The sequence below is a fragment of the Lepisma saccharinum genome, chromosome 30, assembly GCF_977018435.1.
Source record: "Lepisma saccharinum chromosome 30, izLepSacc3.1, whole genome shotgun sequence".
NCBI lineage: Eukaryota > Metazoa > Arthropoda > Insecta > Zygentoma > Lepismatidae > Lepisma > Lepisma saccharinum.
The window spans coordinates 1,143,206-1,164,751 of NC_139258.1; the positions used below are offsets into that span (position 1 = coordinate 1,143,206).

Below are 21,546 nucleotides of genomic sequence, written 5' to 3' on the forward strand. Positions count from 1 at the left end.
TAGGTTAGGTTAGGCTAGGTTAGGTTAGGAAACATAGTTAAATTTTAGGGTCGTAGTAATATCAGGAATATATATATATTTCGTTCTTTAAGTATTCGAAACGGAAAATCTTGCGATAAATAATGAGCAATTATGCATTGTCGGTTGCGATGGCCGACCCTCTTATTTTGCAAGTTTGACACGTGAGCGCCAAATTTTAACTTCAGATTCGTGATTAGGAGCCCTAATTTAGTGAGTATGCCGAATTTCAAACAAAATGGAGAAATTCCCGGTATTGTAAAATCGCTCCCTATTTCGCCCGACGCGACCCCTAGAATGAGCCCAGTATTAGAAAATGACACCAGTGACATCTGGTGTAATTTAACCAAACTAAATGCAGAGTGGTGATGTACTCGTGGACAGTATGCACAATCCTTACTTATGAAAACGGTGGTCGTAAAAAAAATGGCTTTTCATGTTATGGAGGGTTCATTGAGCAAATGGACAAATGTAATGAAAGGATGGCAATATCGATGGTTTGTCTTGGATGACAATGCAGGCTTGTTATCCTATTACACCGTAAGTATTTTCGAAGTGGTGCCAATGTTAGGGTGACCAGACATTTGTTGACCAAAAAGAGTATAGTCTATAGGTTGAAGGTGCGCATACACAAAACATAGAAAGAAAACGAAAATAAGGGTGGCTATTTGTTATTGCTTCTATTATAGCCTTTATAAAAAAGGCCTACACTCTACAGATTCAAATTACTTATGGGTCTATTGTAATTAGCTAATCACAAATACTTCCTTACCAATGAGCACCAACGGTCATACTTCTGGGATGATTTTGCTTTCTTGAGTATGTTTAAGTCGTCCTTTATTGCCAGTCCAAACTCTTCACAGGTCATGTCCATTTTGAATTTCACTTTCATTACTTGTTCGAGTGTTGACACCAGGAGTGTACTTTTTTCCTCTCGCCAATAAGTTTTAATAACACACAATCAACATTTGTACCAGGCAAAGTAAACAAGAATGTTATAAGAGGCACAAACACTTTTAAAATTGACCCAGCCTGTACTAAATCTTTGTACACTGACCTCCACTTACCCATCATTGTTTCTTTTCTTTCTGTGGATTTTAACGCATTTTTACGCGTAAAATAATGAATGAAATTAAATTTCAAGGAAAAGAGTATATTTGGGGATTTTTGCAAATTGAAAAGATTATAGAGTATACGAACCTCTGGTCACCCTGGCCAATGTTGTTGTGTGAAGATCAAATATGTGACTTCTATACGTTCCTGGTTCGCATCATGATCATGTAAATATTTAATAGTTCTTGTGTTTTAGGTTGCTTTTTCTCTCTTTGATAAATCGCGACTAAGACGTTGATTGATGATTTATGAAAGTGATGGATAGACACTCGTAGAAAAACACTTGTGCGTAGGCGAGGAACCGAAGCCCGGATCTTCGGTGACAAAATTTCGAGCCGAATCTCTACAAACTTCATTATTTCTGTTATTTTATATTGCATTGCTACATCTGTAGATTAATTGCAACAAAACTAGTTTGCCTTGTCTCTACCGTGGGCTTTATTTTAATGACAAATAATTTGTCAATAACTTCTTGAAACAAATTGTATAAATTACACAACAGCGATGACATTTGCAATTGCAGAAATTACGGTACGAGTTTCATAGATCGGAGACACATTAAAATCGGATATTTTGTGTTTCGCATGGTTCGTACTTACCAATTGTGTATTGCGGAATATAGTTCAAGGTGCCATTATGCTTTTTACATGAAAACAAACACTTTTTCTACTAAAATAGAGCATTTTTCTAAGTGCTACGGAATGCACGTAACGGTGCGATATCGCTTACTTTGCGAATGATATCGCTTCTTTTGTTTTCGAATATGTGTTTCCAACGTTATTCTTTGTGTTCGTCACATGTGCAAATTGTACATTATGAATGGGTAGCTGACGGATAGCCCCACAAACCATTCCGATTAGGTTTGGTTAGGTTAGGCAAGCATAGTTAAAAAAAAAGAAAAGGGTTTGGAAACACTGACATGATTTACCGGTCAAATAGATACCACGATGAAAGAAAATACCTCGACTAACGGAAACCTTAGAGAAACTCATTTCCATAAGTAGTATCTTCTGTAAAAATGAAGAAATGTGTCTCCAATGTATGAAATTGCTGTTGCTTTCATTTGCTTGCCCTACGACAACCGGATGCTGTGTACGTTTGATGACGCAAGCCCCTGTCAGTGTTTGAAACCCCCCCTTTTTTTTACTATGCTTGCCTAATGTAACCAAACCTAACCTAACCTTATCGGATATGGTTCGTGGGGCTATCAGTGAAAGATTTGTGGGGCTATCGGTCAGCTACCATGCATAATGGTTCGTGGGGTTATCCATGTATGGTTCATGGGGCTATCCGTCAGCTACCCGTGCATAATGTACAATATGCACAAGTAACGAACACGATAGTAGGTATTTTTCGGTGAAGAATGTTGGAAACACTGCATGCCCACTACAGTAGTCAAGATTTGCCCACCATAAACCGTGTTATGGAAGCAAAAAAAAAAAAGAGTCGAAGAAATTACTCTATGTGAAAAATTGTGTTTTTTTTTTCCGTGTAAAAAGCATAATGGCACCTTGAACTATGTTCCGCAATACACAATTGGTAAGTACGAACCATGCGAAACACAAAATATCTGATTTTAATGTGTCTCCGATCTATGAAAACTGGTATCTCAAATTTCTGTATATGTAATTAACCACCAATACACAAGTACCAATGTGAAATACAAGAAAATAAAGGAATTTCAGACGTTTGGGGGATACTAAAATATTTATAATATTTCCATGCAAAAATAATGGTTTATACAGTGGAAACCATGGAGTGTATATCGAGAAATATTCTGAAATATGGAAATTATATGTAAAAGTAACTAAAAATATGAGCCAAAGCCTAAAGTATGTAAAAATATGGAAAATAAAAACTGAATTTTTCGAGTCTACATGCCACGATATGCAAAGATAACAAAAAATATAACAGATTTCAGCTTCGTACATAAATATGTATTTACATACAAATCAGTTCCCTGCTTATGATCACAGTAACTTCCACATCATAATTCCTGAAAAGTCTCACTTCCTTCATCTAAAATTAGTTTCTTCGAATGCCAAATTTGCAATCATTTCTGCTATTCTTACACATTCCTCATTCTGCTGCACAACTTGCAAATATCATTGGACAATTGAATGGTATTTTTTGGTCATTACAGGCAGCTAGATTTGATCTTCCTTTGCAATTAGGTGGTAGGCAAAATTCATTGCAGTTTGCAACATGATAATTGTGTCCTGGTATTTATGACAAGACAAATGTTCTATTTAGACACACAGAATTTTGTGCCAGATGTACTCATCACATTAAACAACACATTTAATTTGGAATCAATTTGAGAAATTATGTCAACATGAAATTTACAGTTTTACATGATTAATATTTTGTCTATTATTTACACAAAATGTTTGCTACTGTTGCCTATAATACGTAATTATTGAGTTTAAAATCAAGAGAAATTTAAGCGTCTTTACAGTTTACAAATTACATTTCATTTCGTATGATCTTCACCCCATCAGTGCATATGCAGAGCATTCCCTGACATTCGCTACGAGACTCGGCGGCAAGCGGCCAGGCGTCAACGCTTGTTATTTCCCGGTGAACGGGGTCCGCGACAGTCGGTAGAGTCGGCTATTAAAATGACAGTTTTCATATTGTGTACTAACCTTGACTACAGAAGGTATTGAAAATGATGTCCCTCTGATGAAACACATTCCTGGCATCTCCCAAGGAAATTGGCATTTATACCTGCAAGTTCGTCTATTGTAATTCTCGTACAATACTCTCTTTTAACTGACGAATTGTCTTTGTATACTTTATTTTTTTGATTTCCCCATTTTTCTTTCCACTTTTATTCAGAACTGACCCTGTTACTCTGAACATTTTTACGAGGTTTAATATAGTGGTCCTATGTGGAACGGGAACACCAGGAAATTTCGTTGCAAAATGTCATCGCACTTCTCCACAATTCCTCTTTCCGAAGTAACACTCGACAAGATAAATCCTTTGTTGTAATGTAAACTTTTGTGTTGCCATATTAAGTCACAATGTTCAATACTCGGACACAACACAACACAACTTCTGAGGGAGGATTATACTGGCGTCAGTCTGCAACGTCAACAGAAAGGGAGAGAGAGCGAAAAAACAGACTGTAGCATGCGACTGTCGCGGACCCGTTCACTGGGAAAGACAATTGCTGACGCCGGGTCGCTTCCAGCCGAGTGTCGTAGCGAATGTCAGGGAATGCTCTGCATTTTGCTTTCTTTTCCTTTTGTAGAGCTTGATAATCACCATTAAATGATCACAAGATTAATGTACTTTCACCAAAAGAAATACCTCACTTTCTGCGCATCTATGAAACCATTATTTAAAATTTTATGCTCTAAATATTTGCTTCAATGATATTTTGATGCTAGATTCTTAGATTTTGAGTTAATTTGAAAAATTTAAAATCCGGTAGTCATTTTTAAAAATTTTCAGAAATAAGTGGTCATATTTTCAGAAGAAATGAAAAAGCCATTAATTTTATTAATGGGTAAGTTAGATCATATATCTAAGTTCATTTAAAAATACTTTTGTAGGTGTTGCACCTTTCCCTTTCAACAATAATTTAAATTTTAGTAAACCATGTTTTTGTTCCCAAAAAAATCAGATATTATTATTTTATTAATTTATTAGTGTAGTAAAATATAAATGTGATATGTTCACATTTTTTTCTGGAATCCTTATTGTTTTGTTAACATTGTGAAGTTAGGGCCTCCCCCATGGCGCAGTGGTAGCGTCATTGCCTTGTAATCAAGGGGTCCCGGGTTCGATACCCGGTGGAGGCACAAGTGGTTCGGATCCCACTTTAAACTGTAGGTCCAGTCCCGATTAGCCTTACTGTGCATAAAGTGGACTTAAAACACCAACTCAAACCAAACCAAACATTGTGAAGTTTCAAAGAGATTGAATAATTTATATGGGGGATAAAATTATTTTTCGAAGACAGTGCTGCCCCCACTTGGAACCTCTGGGAATGGATAAATAAGGGATCACTGAAATTTAGAGGGGCTATAAAAATGAAACCAGTCAAGTTTGAGGCAAAAAATTTATGTGGTTTCTCACCTCCATGGAAGGATTAAATGTGCCAAAGTTCATCAAAATCTGAGAGCATGCGTTCCAAAATCCCATTTTTTGGTTGAATTGAATGCTTTGTTCTGGTGTGGTTAATAATGAATAATTATGATAATTCAGTACCACTGTATTCTTTTTCATTGTTGTTAGGGGTGGAAAATGGTCAGTAAAATATTTTTCATCTCGGTCAGTAATTTGACAGTTTTTTTTTTAAATGTTTAGTATAGTAAAGTCAGTATTTATTTGTATTTTTTTTTCATACTCCATTGCAACTTCTCTGAGAGATGATTTTTCTCAATTTCACTAAAGTTAAGTCATATTTTGTTACAATTTTTTCTTCCAGTGATAAAAGCATTTCTTCAGTAGTGATTTCCTTCAGTTGCTGAAAACTTGTAATTTTACTATCTGAGGACCACACTTCCTACTATATTCTTTCATAGTATATGCAGGCACGTATCTAGAACTATATTTTGCTCAGGGTCCAAAACAAGCGTTTTACATGCAACAAACACAACAGTAGTAAAGTTTATAAATATTAGGCTAATAACCAGGGCTCAAAAAATCCTGGTTGCCATGGCAACTGAAAAATTCAGCCTGGCGACTGTAATATTTTGGTGTAATATTGCAGTTTTTTAATTTGTATGTACGAAATATGAATCAAATATGAACGAGCCTTGTGCGGAAAAACAAAATTTATTGAAGGAAACAGAGACATTGCCACATCCTATTTTTCTACATAGTCTCTGCCCTTAGTGATACATTTTTCCCAACATTGTGGTAGGTTCTTGATGCCGTTCTCGTAGAATGAAGCTGGGCGGGTAGCCAACCAGTTGCGCACAAAGGTTTCCACCTGATCGTTGGTCGCAAATCGCTCGCCCCCAAGTGCTTTGAGGGGTCCAAACAGGTGAAAATCACATGGTGAAAGGTCTGGGCTGTACGGTGGATGTGGAAGCAGTTCCCAGTGCATTTCCACCAGTTTCTGCCGCGTAACACCTGCTGTATGGGGTCTGGCATTGTCGTGGAGGAACAAGACCTGGCGGATGGGACAGCCTCGTCGTTTGCATCGATACTGCACCTTAACTTGATCCAGGAGGCTGCAGTAGTAGGATGCGTTGATGGTCCGACATTCGTGTAAGAAATCCACCAGTAGGATCCCCCTCCACTCCCAAAACACCGTGGCCAACACCTTCCCCGCAGACAACCGAACTTTGGCCTTCAAGGTGTTTCCTTCGCCTTTCCTCCTCCACTCGATGATGGCACGCTTGGATGCTGGGGTGTAATGATGCACCCATGTCTCGTCACAGGTAACGATGCGATGCAAAAATGCTTCCCCTTCCACGTCAAAACGAGTGTGAAGCTGGCGAGCAATGCGAACTCGGTCATCTTTTTGAGCAACATTCAGCAGCTTGGGAACCCACTGAGCTGTGATTTTGCGGAAGCCCAAGTGCTTTGTGATGATTGATTGGACACTTCCATAGCTCACACCAAGTTCTGTTGCAATTTGCTTCACAGTGACTCGGCGATCCTGTTCGACAAGCTCACGAACACGAGCCATGTTGTCATTCGTCACACTGGTGCGAGGACGACAGGGGTGCACTTCATTTGCAACACGTTCACGGCCTTGCTGGAATTCCTTACACCACACCTTCACTCTTGCCCACGATAGGGAACCATTCCCAAACTGGGCCTGCAGTCTCCGGTAAATTTCGGCCGGTTTGACGTTTTCCTGGGTGAGGAACTTGATGATTATGTGTTGCGCAACAGACACTGGCACACACTGCTCACTCATCGTGAGGCTACTAAACGAAGCATGCGACACGCCTTCTGTTCTGGTTTCTGACTCACGGCAGCCCCACGTACCGGCCGCACATGCCCAATCACACCATGCTTGCTACCCATTCCGACGCTTAGCCAATCAAGGCTCGTTCATATTTGATTCGCCCTCGTAAGTTTAAATTTCAGTACAGTCTAAGGTAGCAAATTATTATTTTTTTATCAATGTTGTGCACATACCATAGAATCAATATCAATTTCTTACTCTTTGTTGCACTCCTACTTGCTTTCTCATGGCAAGCACTTCGTAATGAAATGCTCACGTGATTTGCATATTTTAGTGCCAGAACAACAAGGAGCACATTGGCGTTTTGTAGAAAGGGGTTCATAATTGTGAGATTGGAGAATCGACTTGACTGACACGTGATCTGTGACTTTCTGTAAAAGGTGAAATTGTAAATGACTTGTATATGCAGTTGGGATGAATATATTTTTTTACACTGTGCTGTGAATATATCAGTGTGACTCCATGTGTGCACAACAGAAAAATCTGAGAAATTGTGCATATATCTTCAGTTAATACGTCAGTGAATAGCCTCTCAATGCAAAGGTTAATTTGTACCTTTTAAATTGCAATTTAAAGCTAAAAAAATGTAAACATGTACATGATGTATTTGCATTTTCATTAGGCATTGATTTTCTTTCCTGGCGCCTTGCTCTAAAGAAGATTTTTTAAGCACTGCTAATAACATTAACTTAAGTACGGGCAGAAAAAATACAAGGCACCCAGTTGCCATGGTACCTGAAAATTTTCACCTGCCGTCTTAATCTTTGACCTTCTGTGATAATTTTTTGTCCCTATTTTAAAAAATCATTTTTGTTTTGCTTCTTTTTCTGTGTTAAAACATGGTTAAAAATTATGCTAAATGAGATATTACATGTTTTTTCATTTGACATATTGAGGGTAAATTTTTATGATGGAATGGAGTAACAAAAGAAAATGGAAAAGTTTGTGTCTGGAGAGTGTTTTTCCCTTCCCATTCTTCCAAATAGCTTTACGTAATTTCTATCCCCTCCACCCCCCCCCCCCAATATAATTCTTCCTCTGGTGATCATGCTTCTACTCTCTCAGCTGTAGCGTTGTTGAAGAATCGAAAACTTGAGCATTTTTCTTTCTTTCAGAAATTTAATCAGAATTTGTGTATCAAACACGCTTCCCAAAGTTAAGCATGCAATGGTAAAATCAACAAAAGTGGAAAAGTAAAGCTTTGATTAACATAAAATTGCTCACGAAGGTAGCAAATGTGTTTATGCATTAGAGAAAACAAGAATTGTGTACAAAGATGAAAAAAAAAACTTTTCGTAAGTTATATGGTGACGTCACATTTGGGTCATTAACATAATGATGTTTAACGGCAAACAAACCAAACCAAACTTTCAGTAATATGGTGTGTGACCAAAACAAGACTTACATTATTAATATGGTATGTGAACTTCACACAAACTTTACAACGATTTTCCATGCTTTCAATGAGGTGATCAACCATCGCAGATGCGAGCAATGGCCATTCCTCCATTAGGACTGTTTCCAACTCTCTGAGACTGGCTGCAGGAGGTAAACGTGCAGAGACAGCATGTCCAAGGCCACTCCATACGAGAAATGCCCTCACTTTCCAGGTACTCGTCAACGACGTTGGCTCGATGGGGATGGGCATTATAAGGAGGAAATCAGGACTAACTGCTGCAGTGTAGTCTGTCATAATGGGTCTAGGACTTCATCCCGATACTGCGCAGTCATCACAGAACCGCCTTTAAAGATGTGCAGCTCTGTGCGATATCCCATTGAAATTCCAGCCCACACCATGATGATGCCACCTCTGAATGTGTGATGTTCTTGGCCTTATTGCGTGTGCCTCGTTTTCTCCAGACCCTTACACGCTTATCATCTGATTCCAGGGCAAATCTGCACTCGTCCGTGTACAGAACGTTGCACCAATCTGAGACAGTCCAATTGACATGTTGACGACACCACTTTAATCTTGCCCCTCTGGTTTGGACGGTTAGTGCAACACAAACACGTGGTACTTGGGCGTACAATACCTTCATGTGGAGCCTTCGACACACAGTACTGGCAGATATTGTCAACAAGTGCCGCTGCAACCATGGGTGTAACAGTTGTGGAGGTCGCTCGCCGATTCCGCTTGGCTACTATAGCAATATATTGATCATCAGAGGGGGTGGAAACCCTTTGATGACCGGGCACAGGTCTCCGGACAACTGTGTGACTTGTTTGGAATTGTTTCCATAATCGAGAAATTGCCGAATGATAAACCCCAAGAAAATAGCGACATCTTTGATTGACTGCCCTGCTTCAATGTGTCCGACAGCATACCAGCGCTCACTATCTGCCATTCGTCTTCTTTCAGTCACAGAAACACGAATATTATCAAAAATAATCCTACAAAAGTTATAAACAGTTCGTATCAGCTTTTAAATGCACCTCAAACCCTTGAGAATCCTGGCATCTTCCACGAAAGTGTGATGATTCTTGCACAAAATCCTAGTTTTTATGCTATTTCAAGAGCACAGATTAAGCACATAGGTACAGATGATTCACTCTCTAGTTACAAAAAGAAAGCTTCACATAAAAACTGACATCTACATCCGTAGCGATTTTCAGCCACTCAAATCCAAATAAGCTTTCGAAAATTTGCATTGCGTGCTTAACTTTTGGAAGGCAGTGTATTTGCCAGGTTTGGATTGCATGTTAAAAAATATAATTCATTCATGTTGCAATTTATTATCGCTGTCATCCTGCAATCAAGGAGTGTGAGGTTTGATACCTGGTGAAGGTGGTTCAGATCCCACTTGAAATTGTACGTCCAGTCCCTATTTAGCTTATTTGCACATAAAGTGAACTTGAAACAAATAGTCCTGTCTAGTTCGCTGCACTTTTTGACACTTTGCACCAAAGTGTCTGGTTAGTTACACGATGCAACACCGAGTCGTCTAGTTCGTTGATTTGGAGTCAAGTAGTGTATTTGGTGTCTGCACAGTGTTCTGGGTTGGTGTGTGTGTGGTGTATGGTCACCGCAGCAGACACACATTTGTTGTATCTTCTGAACTTGAACACCGCTTTCCGTCTACTTGGTTGAACGTCATTTCCTTCCACCACCCTGACACTGGAATAGACCTGCACTGCGCAGAGTGACAAAAAGTGCAGGAAACTAGACGGGGCTAATGTCAGTGTCGTGATTAGGGCATCAGTAGGGACATTGAATTTTCGCGATGCGCGAGATCGCAAAATGTGAAAAAAAATGCAATTTTGAACATTCTGCACGTAACTACACCTCCAATGATGAAATATGCATGAGTTTTATTTGCGAAGTAATGCGAAATGTGGGCTTTTCCATGAAATGAACGCTTTTTCGCGAAATAACCGTGATATATCATCAAATTAAGTAGAAAACACGCAAAAACCGGCAATCGAGGTTGTGCGTGCAAACTGTCAATTTATAACGACACGTTTGCCTAAAGTTTCCTACTACTTGCAGCTGAAAAACGTTTTATCTTCGATCACATCAGGAAGACGCTGCAAATTGGGATTTCCCATGCACATAATCTCAGTTCGAAAACTTCGCTCCCTGTCAAGCTGCATTCCTTTCTTCCCCGGAATATGCAATTTAGAAATGAAGTGATTTTGTGTTGATGTTTTCTTTTTTGGTTGGACAGCTACGTACTTGTATATATGTACAGTATATAAAAATGAAGTAGTTTATCAATTTATAGCTCTTTTGTATGTTGTTTCCTCTCATGATGAAAAAGTGTGTGCCAAATATTTTTTTTTCACCGCTGGTATATACCGCTGATCTAACATTTTATTTACCGCTCTCCTCAGTTTTTATTTACCATAAATTTGTCTCCCTAGGCATCAGGAATTCATCTTGGGGTTGCAAGATAATTGAAGGATTCTGGGGTAAAACATAGTGATATGTTGGGCATTATTGAATTACAAAATAAAAGGAGCCATCCTTCAATTTCTGTGTGTAATTGCCATGTCATGCAATTTGCATTTGACTCATTGCACACTTTTGAAATTGGTAAACACAAAACAAAAACAATTTATATGCAGTATAGCGTGTAGTAACCTTTCTGTTTACACTCAGTAATGACCAAAATGTTACTTTGACACATTCTTTTAGTCAAAAGAACATGATCATTTAACTAAAACACCAAATAATAAGTTCATATGAAGACTCGAAAGCATTCACGTGATGCCTCTCTGTTAGTTCGTCAAATAAAAATCACTCTCTTTGCAAAATAAAAATACTTGTGTGCGAAGTTCCATCAAAATTTCAAAGAAAGAACAGCATTTTACAATTCAGATTTATCACTCTTTTAAAACAAGATAAGTATATACAGGTCAGTCACTATCCTGACATTATCAGTGATAAGTAACTTACAGAAATTAAGGTTAATAACAATAAACATTTGTACAAGCGAAAAGGTAATTAATAACAATATAAATATTAGTGCAAGGGGAAAGGAGGTGTCAACTTTCCATGCTTTACCCCAAGCCCTTCCATTATTTTCTCTTTTAATTGTGCATTCATATTGTGGCCTTATAAAGTATAGCAGTTTGCTATATTCATGATGTTACCCTTATTGTAAAAGCAATGTTTTCTTGTTATCTCCCATCATTCCACATTAATTGTACAGGGTGCAGCAACTAAACCTGGCAGTTTTTAATTACAAATAAAAACAAAGCTTTTTCGTGCAACAGTCAATTTAATACATGTTGTACTACATCTCAATGCATTTTAGCAAAATGGCATGAGTGACAGTTTCTTGACAAGTTCATTTGTTGAACTAGTTTGATGTTCTCAGGAGTACCTTACGATGTCTCCTTGAAGTTTACCCACAGTAAAATGGTATTGGGAACAAGAAGATTACGGTTAATGTTGTTACCTCAAGCAACTTCTGTTCAGTGTTGATTTAAAACCAGTTAAGTTTATTTGCCGGACCCTGTATGATACACCATCTATGAATTTGAAACTTACAAACAGCAATTAACTGCTTTGAATATGTGTTTAACGGTAATATTAATATCATTGTTTTTTTCATATTTCAGTCTAAAGAAAAAATGATGCGAGGCGTTCGTCGTGGCTGTGTTCGCTTGAAAGGAGCTGTGATTGGAATTGATGACGAGGATGATAGCACGTTCACCATCACAGTGGATCAGAAAACGTTCCACTTTCAAGCTCGAGATGCCGAAGACCGAGAAAAGTGGGTGAGAGCTCTGGAAGATACAATCCTGCGACATGCTCAGATCCAGCGAGTGAGTCATGCAAAGTCATTTAAGCAAGTATGTTGCCAGTTTTAGTTTTTTTCTTTTCTTTTAGTTTTAGTTATGCTTGCAAATTAGATCAGCTTCATTGTATTATTTGTTTACATTAATTATTTCTATGGTTGAGCTGATGTATCGGTATCGGAAAGTATCGATGGAAATTTTTTGGGCTGATATGGGCGATGCTTTTCCGTAATTTTTTTTTTATGGGGTCCACAAAAAGGCCACACAACACTTTCGCAGAGTCTAATCCAAAATAAAAAAAAATGAATTTTTTGATAACCATGCAATTTTATATTCTGGTGTTAGAATATACAGTAAACCCTCGTTAACACACTCGCTTAAGACGAACACTCGGTTAATATGAACAAAATGTTGGTCCCGGCAGGGATGTATTATATCTTTTATCGGTTAACGCAAATTTCGGTTACCACGAATTAAGAACTATTTTTTAGTCTGTTGCGTCATTAGTCCTAATTTTTTTCTGTTGTTCCTCTGTCGTTCCTCTGCTAGATATGTAAGAAATCGCTCAACAATCTCTATCATCTTGTTAACAATCAACTTACACAGTATTGTAACCAACAGATTCAGATCAACAATGTGTTCAAATGTGTTTTCTATTCTGTAAAACATAGCCAGTACGAGTAACATCAAAGTTAAAACTTGTGTGCAATTGTTCGACAATCGCGATCATCGCGTCAACAATGAGCTTATACGTAATTAACCAACAAATTCAGTTGTGTGATCAGATGTGTTTTTCTATTCTTTAAAACGTAGCCAGCACGAGTAACATCAAGTTGCAAGCAGTAAGATGGAAGTCATTGCCAAGAGGAAGCAGACAGGCATAGAACTGCAAACAAAACTGAGAATCCTAGAGGAAGTAGACCGTGGTGCATTGAACAAAACGACAATTGCTGAACAGTATGGAATGGCCAAATCTACATTATCTACAATCCTTAAGGATCGTGAAAACATTCTTAATGCTGCTGCGTCTGGTTCCAGGAACAAACCTAAGTGACTTTGCAGTGCTAAGTACAAAGATCTCGAAACATTACTTCTAGAATGGTTCAACCATGTGCGTGCTTCAAATGTACCTTTAAGTGGACCTATAATTCAGTGAAAAGCAAGTGAGATTGCCAAGAATTTTCGAATTGACCGCTAGTTTTACGGAAGCTATGAGTACAGTTGGCCGTGAAGCTACCACATTTGGTTCCCAACTGCGACAGCACAATATACAGGAATTTTTCACCAGAAAATGATCTGTGAGTACCTTCTTAAAAGTTACTGTAGTACTGTTTTCTATGATGATATACATAATACGTATTATAAATGGTTAATATGTAGAAAGAACTGGTTTGCAACAATAAGATGTGAGTCCCCGGTTAGCACGAATGTTTTTAACACAAACTCTTGACTTTTCGGTCCCTCGGGATTCGTGTTAATGAGGGTTTACTGTATGTTGTTATCAAATTTTTTCATCCAAAACTGGTGCCAAATTAAAAAGAAAGTTTGAATTTTTGCATAATTACCAGGATAAATTGGCACTGGGAAATGTTGCGTGGCATTCTTGAATATTTCAAAGCAAAACTTGTTAGATTTGTGCATATAATTTAATTGATTGAGTTGGTGTTTTTAAGTCCACTTTATGCATAGTAAGGCTAATTGGGACTGGACCTGAAGTTTTAAGTGGGATCCGAACCACTATGTGCCTCCACCATGTATCGAACCTGGGACCCCTTGATTGCAAGGCGATGGCGCTACCACTGTGCCATAGGGGAGGCCCTGTATATAATTTGAGTGGAATACACACAAACGTTAATCAATATTTTGCACAACTTTTAATTATTACAATTTTCAAGTATTGGTATCGGCTCAGCCCTAATTATTTCGTAATTTTTTTTAGTGACTTTTACAATTTTGTTTTGATGCTTAAGGAACTTTTAGCTTGAAACGTTAAAAAAACAATTATAAGAAACATACACACTCATGCAGACATTGTTCACATTGCTTTGTGATTTTCAGCACTTTCACATTTTTATATTCATCACCCAAATAGATATTTCCTCTGCTTGCATTATATGCATTTGGAATTTAATGTTGGGAATCGGAAAAACACTCACTCAAAAAATTAATAAATAAAACAGTAAATATTAAACAAATCATCAGTCACTAGTTAGGTGTGGTTTACAAGTTCTTGCATTATTTACTTGTTGCCAGGCCCTTTCTCAGGGGTGTCCAGATATCACATTAAGGGATAACAGAATAAAAAATGGTAAAATGAATGAAAGACTTGAGATTGAAATAAGTACAAAAATACCAGTTGGGTAAGCTCTTTTTTTCGGTGATGGGAGTAATACTGTTTCAAACAGTATTTGTTTTTTGTTTCTTTTTATGTTTTGTGTATAACTCTGTATGCTTGGGTTTCTTCCATGGTTCAGTGTAGTTTAAAAGAGCCGATAAGATTTGGACTTTCAGCCCTCCCCCTTGCGACGAGGGAGGAAGTATAAATATGGCTTCTGACAGAGGACAGGACAGAGTGTGTGTGTGAAAAGGATAGCAGAAGGGAGAGTGATCTTCGGTCTCCAGTGGCCTCCCATGAGAAAGAGCATCCCGAGGCAGTTCCGCCGATGCTAGCTTCCACTTGGGAGTTCTACCGTGAGGCTCAAGTTAGAGAAATGTAAATAATGTAAATTAGAGAATTAATGGAACAATCCGAGCCTTGTTTTGTTGAATTGTAAGTAAATGTATAAAGTCCATTTCTGCGAGTTTCAGCAATCACCCTGCAACATTAATTCAGTATGTTCTTGCCTGTGATTGATTCTTTGATTCCGAGCGCTCTGGTGAGGAATGGGATGGGAACCCAGGACTAACGAGCCTATTTAGTTGTTTATTGGTGTTTTCCTGCCAGAAGCGGCCCGGTAAGGGTGGAGTGTTGCTGAATAGGGAATTATCAAGCGGGTCTACTGCTGCACGTTAGATAATGATGTAGGCAATCATGCAGGTGTCAATTCTTTTTATCCTTTTAACAACTTTTTACTCCTTTTTTATCCTTTTGTGTGATTTTTGGACACCCCTGGGGAAGGATCTGGCAACGGGTCTGAAACATCTGAATTATATCCTGTCCCAGTTAACTGTGGAGCAGAGGAGGAGAAGGGAAATTGAGTGATGAAAGAGCAGCGTTGCCAACCGTACGGTCAGTCCAGACCATAGTCCGTACACTAAATGTACGGCATCTCAAAATGTGCACTTGTTGTTATATCCCTAATATTTCCTTATTTCCTATTTCTTAAACCAAGCGTACGAACCTGAAGACAGTTGTCCATTACGCAATCCCGTTTCTCTCACTTTTCATGGGTGTCACTACTTGCGCAGAGAATTGTTCTCGTTCGCCTGGTCTACAGTTAGCTGGTACAGGGTATAGTCAATGACTTGTAAATCATATTTATGCTTTGTTTAATTTTTGCAAGCTGTGGTTATGTGAACTTGCAAGAAATTATTAAAACATTAACTACCCTTAGTGGTAGGAGAAAGGTGGTATTGCGATTGCAGAGTGCAAGATCAGATACTCACTGTAGGCGAGTGAAGCTGGTTGAGTGAGTGTTGTCAGAAATATGAGCTTGGGTGAATTGGGGATGGTATTGGAAACTTAATGAGTGGTTTAATTTATAGTACAGTGGGATCCATGAGTATTACTGGCAAATTGTCCATGACTTTTTTTTATTAATTTTTCTCTTAGATCCTACATGTTTTTAAGCGATGGATTTTTATGTATGCTGGTGCAGAAGTTGTCAACAGCTTGTTTTGAGTTTTATTTTAATTCTTCAAGCTCTTATTGTGTCAAATAAAGTACACAATGGACAATTTGCATGGTGATACTCATGGATCCCACTGTACAAACGTGGTTAAATTTGAAGCAAGTCTTGAAGCTATCCTGTCGATAAATGATGAAAATATTCTCTCGGGCTATTGAACAGGTGAGTTGTGGAAAGGATACCAAGCTTTCACACTCATCTTCAGAGCAGAAGCAATAGCCATTCATGGGAAAAAAAAAAATAATCTTAATCGCAACACGGGGCACGAACTAGACAAAGCCTGGCTAGCGATAGCCGACCAGCAGCGTGGACGCAGCAGATACGGTCCCCCATCTTCATCAGCCTCTAGGAACACTTATACGCCGGGTTGATGCTCAGGACTGCACTTCTACCCTGAAGATGAGAGTGACGTTAGCTCTCGAAAACTTGAAATCCTTTCCACAACGCACCTGATCGATAGCCTGAGAGAATCTCTTCATGGTTAAATTTGCTTGGTTGCAGGTTATGTTTAACGATCTGTGACCAATGTATCAAGTATTGGGTTGGCAACTAAGTTCCCGCCGTTTTTTTTAATTGGAAAAATCTCTATGACATTAAATACGTTTGGCACGAAGGTGTACATCATGCGAAAGAGAATATATTGTTCTACCTAAATTTATGTTTCTTTGTTACTAAGACACATTTTTTTGTTATTTACAGATCATTAAAATGGAATGTCAAGTTGAGAAGAATGAGCATTTTTGACACCTCCTTCTTTTTGCCTTTAATCAAGGTTCTAAGGCCGCAGAAGCTGCTCGCAACATTTGTGCTGTGTATGGAGTGGGTGCTATAGCTGAAAGAACCGCCCGTGATTGGTATGCGAAGTTCATAAAAGGAAATTTTGACCTCAAAGACTCATCTCATTCTGGCCATCCAGTTGAGTTCGATGAAGAGCGAGCAAGCAAACCAGCGGAGATTGTGGCTTGTTGATTTTTGTTGGTGACACTTAAAGTGTGAGGCACCCATGCTCCACACTTCTGAACCTTTCCCATCGAGTGAAGATGCTTCTCTACAGTAGTGTGGGAGCAACCCATTGTCTCTGCCAGTTACCTTGTTGTTTGACGCGGATTTTCATGCAACAGGTGGTTCAATCGCTCTTCATCGAACTCAACTGGATGGCCAGAACGAGATGCATCTTTGAGGTCAAAATTTCCTTTTTTGAACTTCGCATACCAATCACGGGCGGTTCTTTCAGCTATAGCACCCACTCCATACAGCACAAATGTTGCGAGCAGCTTCTGCGGCCTTAGAACCTTGATTAAAGGCAAAAAGGAGTAGGTGTCGAAAATGCTCATTCTTCTCAACTTGACATTCCATTTTAATGATTTGTAAATAACAAAAAAATGTGTCTTAGTAACAAAGAAACATAAATTTAGGTAGAACAATATATTCTCTTTCGCATGATGTACACCTTCGTGCCAAACGTATTTAATGTCATAGAGATTTTTCCAATTAAAAAAAACTGCGGGAACTTAGTTGCCAACCCAATACAAATGATGGTAAATTTAGACCATAGTTGGTCCATCTCCACTCACTAAATATCATTTACATTGATGTTCCAATTTTTATGTATTTTTTCATTCTTAATGGGGTTTTCATCTTTAGTGAGAGTTGGATTACAGTATTATCGAAGATGTCACAATATTCTTTTACATTGGGTCTCATGGTCACACTTGTGCAACACCTTAAAGCCAATGATGATGTATTGAGAAACCAATTCTGTGTGTGTTTCTTCATGAATGTTCATTATTTCTCTTGGGAAAGGTTGATAGTTTGCCAATATTGTTGACCAGGAGTAGAAAAATATAGGATACCATGGTGCCTGAAATTTTTCATCGGAATGTTGAAATTTGGTTCTATTTTTTTCTGTATTTTGTTTTAAATAACCAAATACAGTATGTTTTTTTAATGTTTGTGATTTTTGTATCACATGTATCATTATAACAGGGTGTCTACTAGTCTGGAAAACCTGGAAAAGTCACAGAATTTTATTTTTCTGGAAAGGTGAGGGAAATTTACTATTTTTCTGGAAAAAATTGTATTTTTGTTTCTGGGCCATACCAAAGCTAGTGACTTGCTACTGGTATTTCAAGAAGGTGTAAAGGGTATCAATTTGAGAAACATAGTGCAAATATCCATGGATGGACCAGCAGTTAACTGGAAATTTCTCACCTTTTTCAAGGAAAACATGGCTATTAATGAGCCAGAAAGTACAACATTGCTGGAAATAGGAAGCTGCGGACTTCATGTTCTTCATGGTGCTTTCAAGGCATCTTTTCAGAGTTCTGGCTGGAACATAGTGGTACGAGGGTCACTATTTATATTTTGAGCATAACAATTAAAAAACAGGAATTTGGCGTTGAAAACTGCTTTATTGTTTTTCGAAGTATTCTCCTTTATGGTCAATACACTTTTGCATTCGTTCGAACCATTTGTCAAAGCAGTTTTTCCAATCTTCTTGAGACACCTCCATAATATGGTTTATGAACGCATAAACGGCGTCTTCCGCCGACGAAAATTGTTGTCCACGCAATTAATTCTTGACATTCGGGAACAAGAAGAAGTCATTGGGTGCCAAATCAGGACTGTACGGCGGATGACCCATCAATTCGATTTTTTGACTGTTCGTAAAGTCGGTTGATAGACGAGATGTGTGACAGCTGGCATTGTCTTGATGAAGAATGATCCGACGGCGTTTGTTTGTTTTCCGTATTTGACCGAAGACCTCTGGCAAACAAATTGTTGCGTACCATTCAGAGTTGACCGTTCTACGTTCCTCTAAAGGCACAGTTGCCGCGTGACCAGTTTTCCCGAGAAAACAGGTGACCATTTGTTTCGATGTGCTTCGAGCGCAAACAACTTTTGTTGGATTGGGTTCATCTTGAAACACCCATACAGTCTACTGCTGTTTACGTTCCGGCTCATATGCATATATCCATGATTCGTCACCTGTTACAATCTTATATACGTCTTTTGAAGCACCACGATTGTATTTATTGAGCATTTGTTTGCACCAATTAACGCGATCGTCTTTTTGAGTTTTTGTCAAATTGTGTGGGATCCAACGAGAACGTACCTTTCTCACAGCTAAATGATCATGTAATATTTTATATATGCTGGTGGAACTAATGCCTTTGGTTGCCTCAATCTCACAGTATGTCACATGACGATCTTGCAGTATTAGGTTTTGCACAGCATCAATGTTTTCTTGAACAACAACTGATTTTGGACGACCTTCACGAATCTCGTCAGTGAGCGAATGGCGGCCACAATTAAATTCGTTATACCAGCGTTTCACAGTGGCAACGGATGGGGCTTCATCGCCAAATGTGGAAGTAAGTTGATCGATGCACTCTTGTCTTGATAATCCACGTCGAAAATCGTAAAAAATCATCGCACGAAAATGTTCACGAGTTAATTCTATTTTATTGTTGTCGCGCAATCTCCAAGGCAACATAAACAACACGAATCAAGCTATTGACAAAACATTTGAAGTACGTTATGGTCAATAATGCCAGACGATTCCGTGCAAACGTCAAATCGCGCCTAACTTCAATCAGTGTTGCCAAGGCTCAAAATATAAATAGTGAGCCTCGTATTCTTAAGAGCAGTGTACAATTTATTTAAAAATGTTCCAGCTGGAAATTTCTTAAATACCACACTGGGTACTCAGAATTGGGATCCATTATTGCAAGAAATCTGTTCGTACACAAAATTTGGGAGAGCAATCTCACATGACGCCGTACGAACGGATTTCTTGGGACTTCGTGCAAATGCCTCTGATGTTCGTAATCGATCACCACCATGCTTCTTAACGACAGATCCTGTCTCTAGAAACGCTGCTTTCCATGCGTTGGTCCTCTTGGCATCGGGAGGGTCTCTGTGATACTTTGCACGCAACCGTCTTTGAACTGCAATAATGGATCCTAATTCTGCGTACCACCACACAGTTTGCTCTTTTTCAGCATTGGAACGATACAAAATAAACTAATCCTTACTATTCATTACCTATTTGAAATTTCCACAGCTAAGCTACCATATACCCCAATCACACTGTTCTTGCCTGTATAATATGTTTAATATAAGTATTTGAAATTAGGGCGTTTCAATTCAGTCACTCGGTATAACTGATTATTTTTTGTTAAAAATTTTAATGCATTATTATAACTGTATCTTTAATCAAACTAAAAATAAATGTCTGATGAAGGGAGCGTGTGTTCTCCTGAAATGCCGCAACAAAAACTGTGTTTTATGCTTGTAACAACCGTAGACTACAAGAGAGATAAGTGTAAATTTACCATGTATTTTTTGTAGTTATTCCAATTAATTAATTAATGCTGTCAATAGGACGCCAAAGGCAATAAGTAGAGGCACATATTTTTTGTAAATAAAGAAAACAAAATTTTGGTACAAAAACAGTCAATTTCGGGTTCAAGAACGGTAAATAAAATAAAATGTCGGTGTTATTACGGTGAAAAATGGGTTTATTTAGCATTTTGCAGTTCATTTTGCATCATTTTGTAACAAAACATGGTAGCAAAATGCACCTCACACTGTTCAAAACCATGAAAAATTAACGTTACAATGTGTTTTCGTCAAGAACGAAATATGCAGGCCCGTGCTGATCCACAACTATTTCTGACCTATTTACTGTCTTTCTCTTGTACTTAGCAGGCAGAAACAAACAAATGACAACGAAATGGAAGTAATTCTAGGAAAATACTAGTGAAAAAGGAAACATCACATTTCTGAAACTACTGCTTTTACTGGCCCAAAATGTAAATAATTGGAAAGAGATACTTGACATTTACTATTTCCAAATTGCGTAAAGAAATCCTGGCAGTTCCTGCCACAAGAGATTTTTCCTCTTTCTAGTTCATTTGTGCTTCCAGGGCAGGAGTCCTGCTTCATTCCATCTGAGAAACATTGCAAGTGCTCGATCAACTTCATTTTGAGCCAAACCCAAAATGTACTGTAGTTTCTTCTGAAGCGGGCACAACCTATGATCAGGGCTTAAGTGCAAAACACTTGCATTCTCATTTGCCATTCTTGCCCTTGTCCTGTGCATGCATATAATTAGGCTCACTTCCAGTACCAACATAAACTTTTGGAGGTTCTCTTTCCAATTATTTAAACTTCATGAAATAGTTTTAGCTATTTGTTATGGCTCGGCATGAGTCATTTTACCACTGCAACCTACAAAGTGTAACACCATTAAGCCTTGTTTCCATGATTATGAAAAACTAAGTATGCTGACCAAGGCAGTAATTTATTTTATTAAAAACATAAACTAAACGTAACGTTTCAACCTTCTAGCAAGGTCTTCTTCACACTCTGTATCAAGTA

General features: G+C 38.3%; 1 protein-coding gene across 3 annotated transcripts in view; it reads left to right on the forward strand.

Moving 5' to 3' along the window:
• Positions 1–386: 386 nt before the first annotated feature.
• The window catches only part of LOC145981899 (oxysterol-binding protein-related protein 9), a 340,511-nt gene continuing 319,351 nt past the window's right edge, over positions 387–21,546 (forward strand). For 2 of the 3 annotated variants that reach the window (XM_083115391.1, XM_083115393.1), the window contains exons 1-2: positions 387–558; positions 12,134–12,367. In XM_083115391.1, the coding sequence (XP_082971517.1) occupies positions 421–558; positions 12,134–12,367 (372 nt within the window). In that variant the 5' untranslated portion in view covers positions 387–420. The remainder of the gene's footprint in view (positions 559–12,133; positions 12,368–21,546) is intronic. The other variant, XM_083115392.1, reaches the window with a different exon arrangement.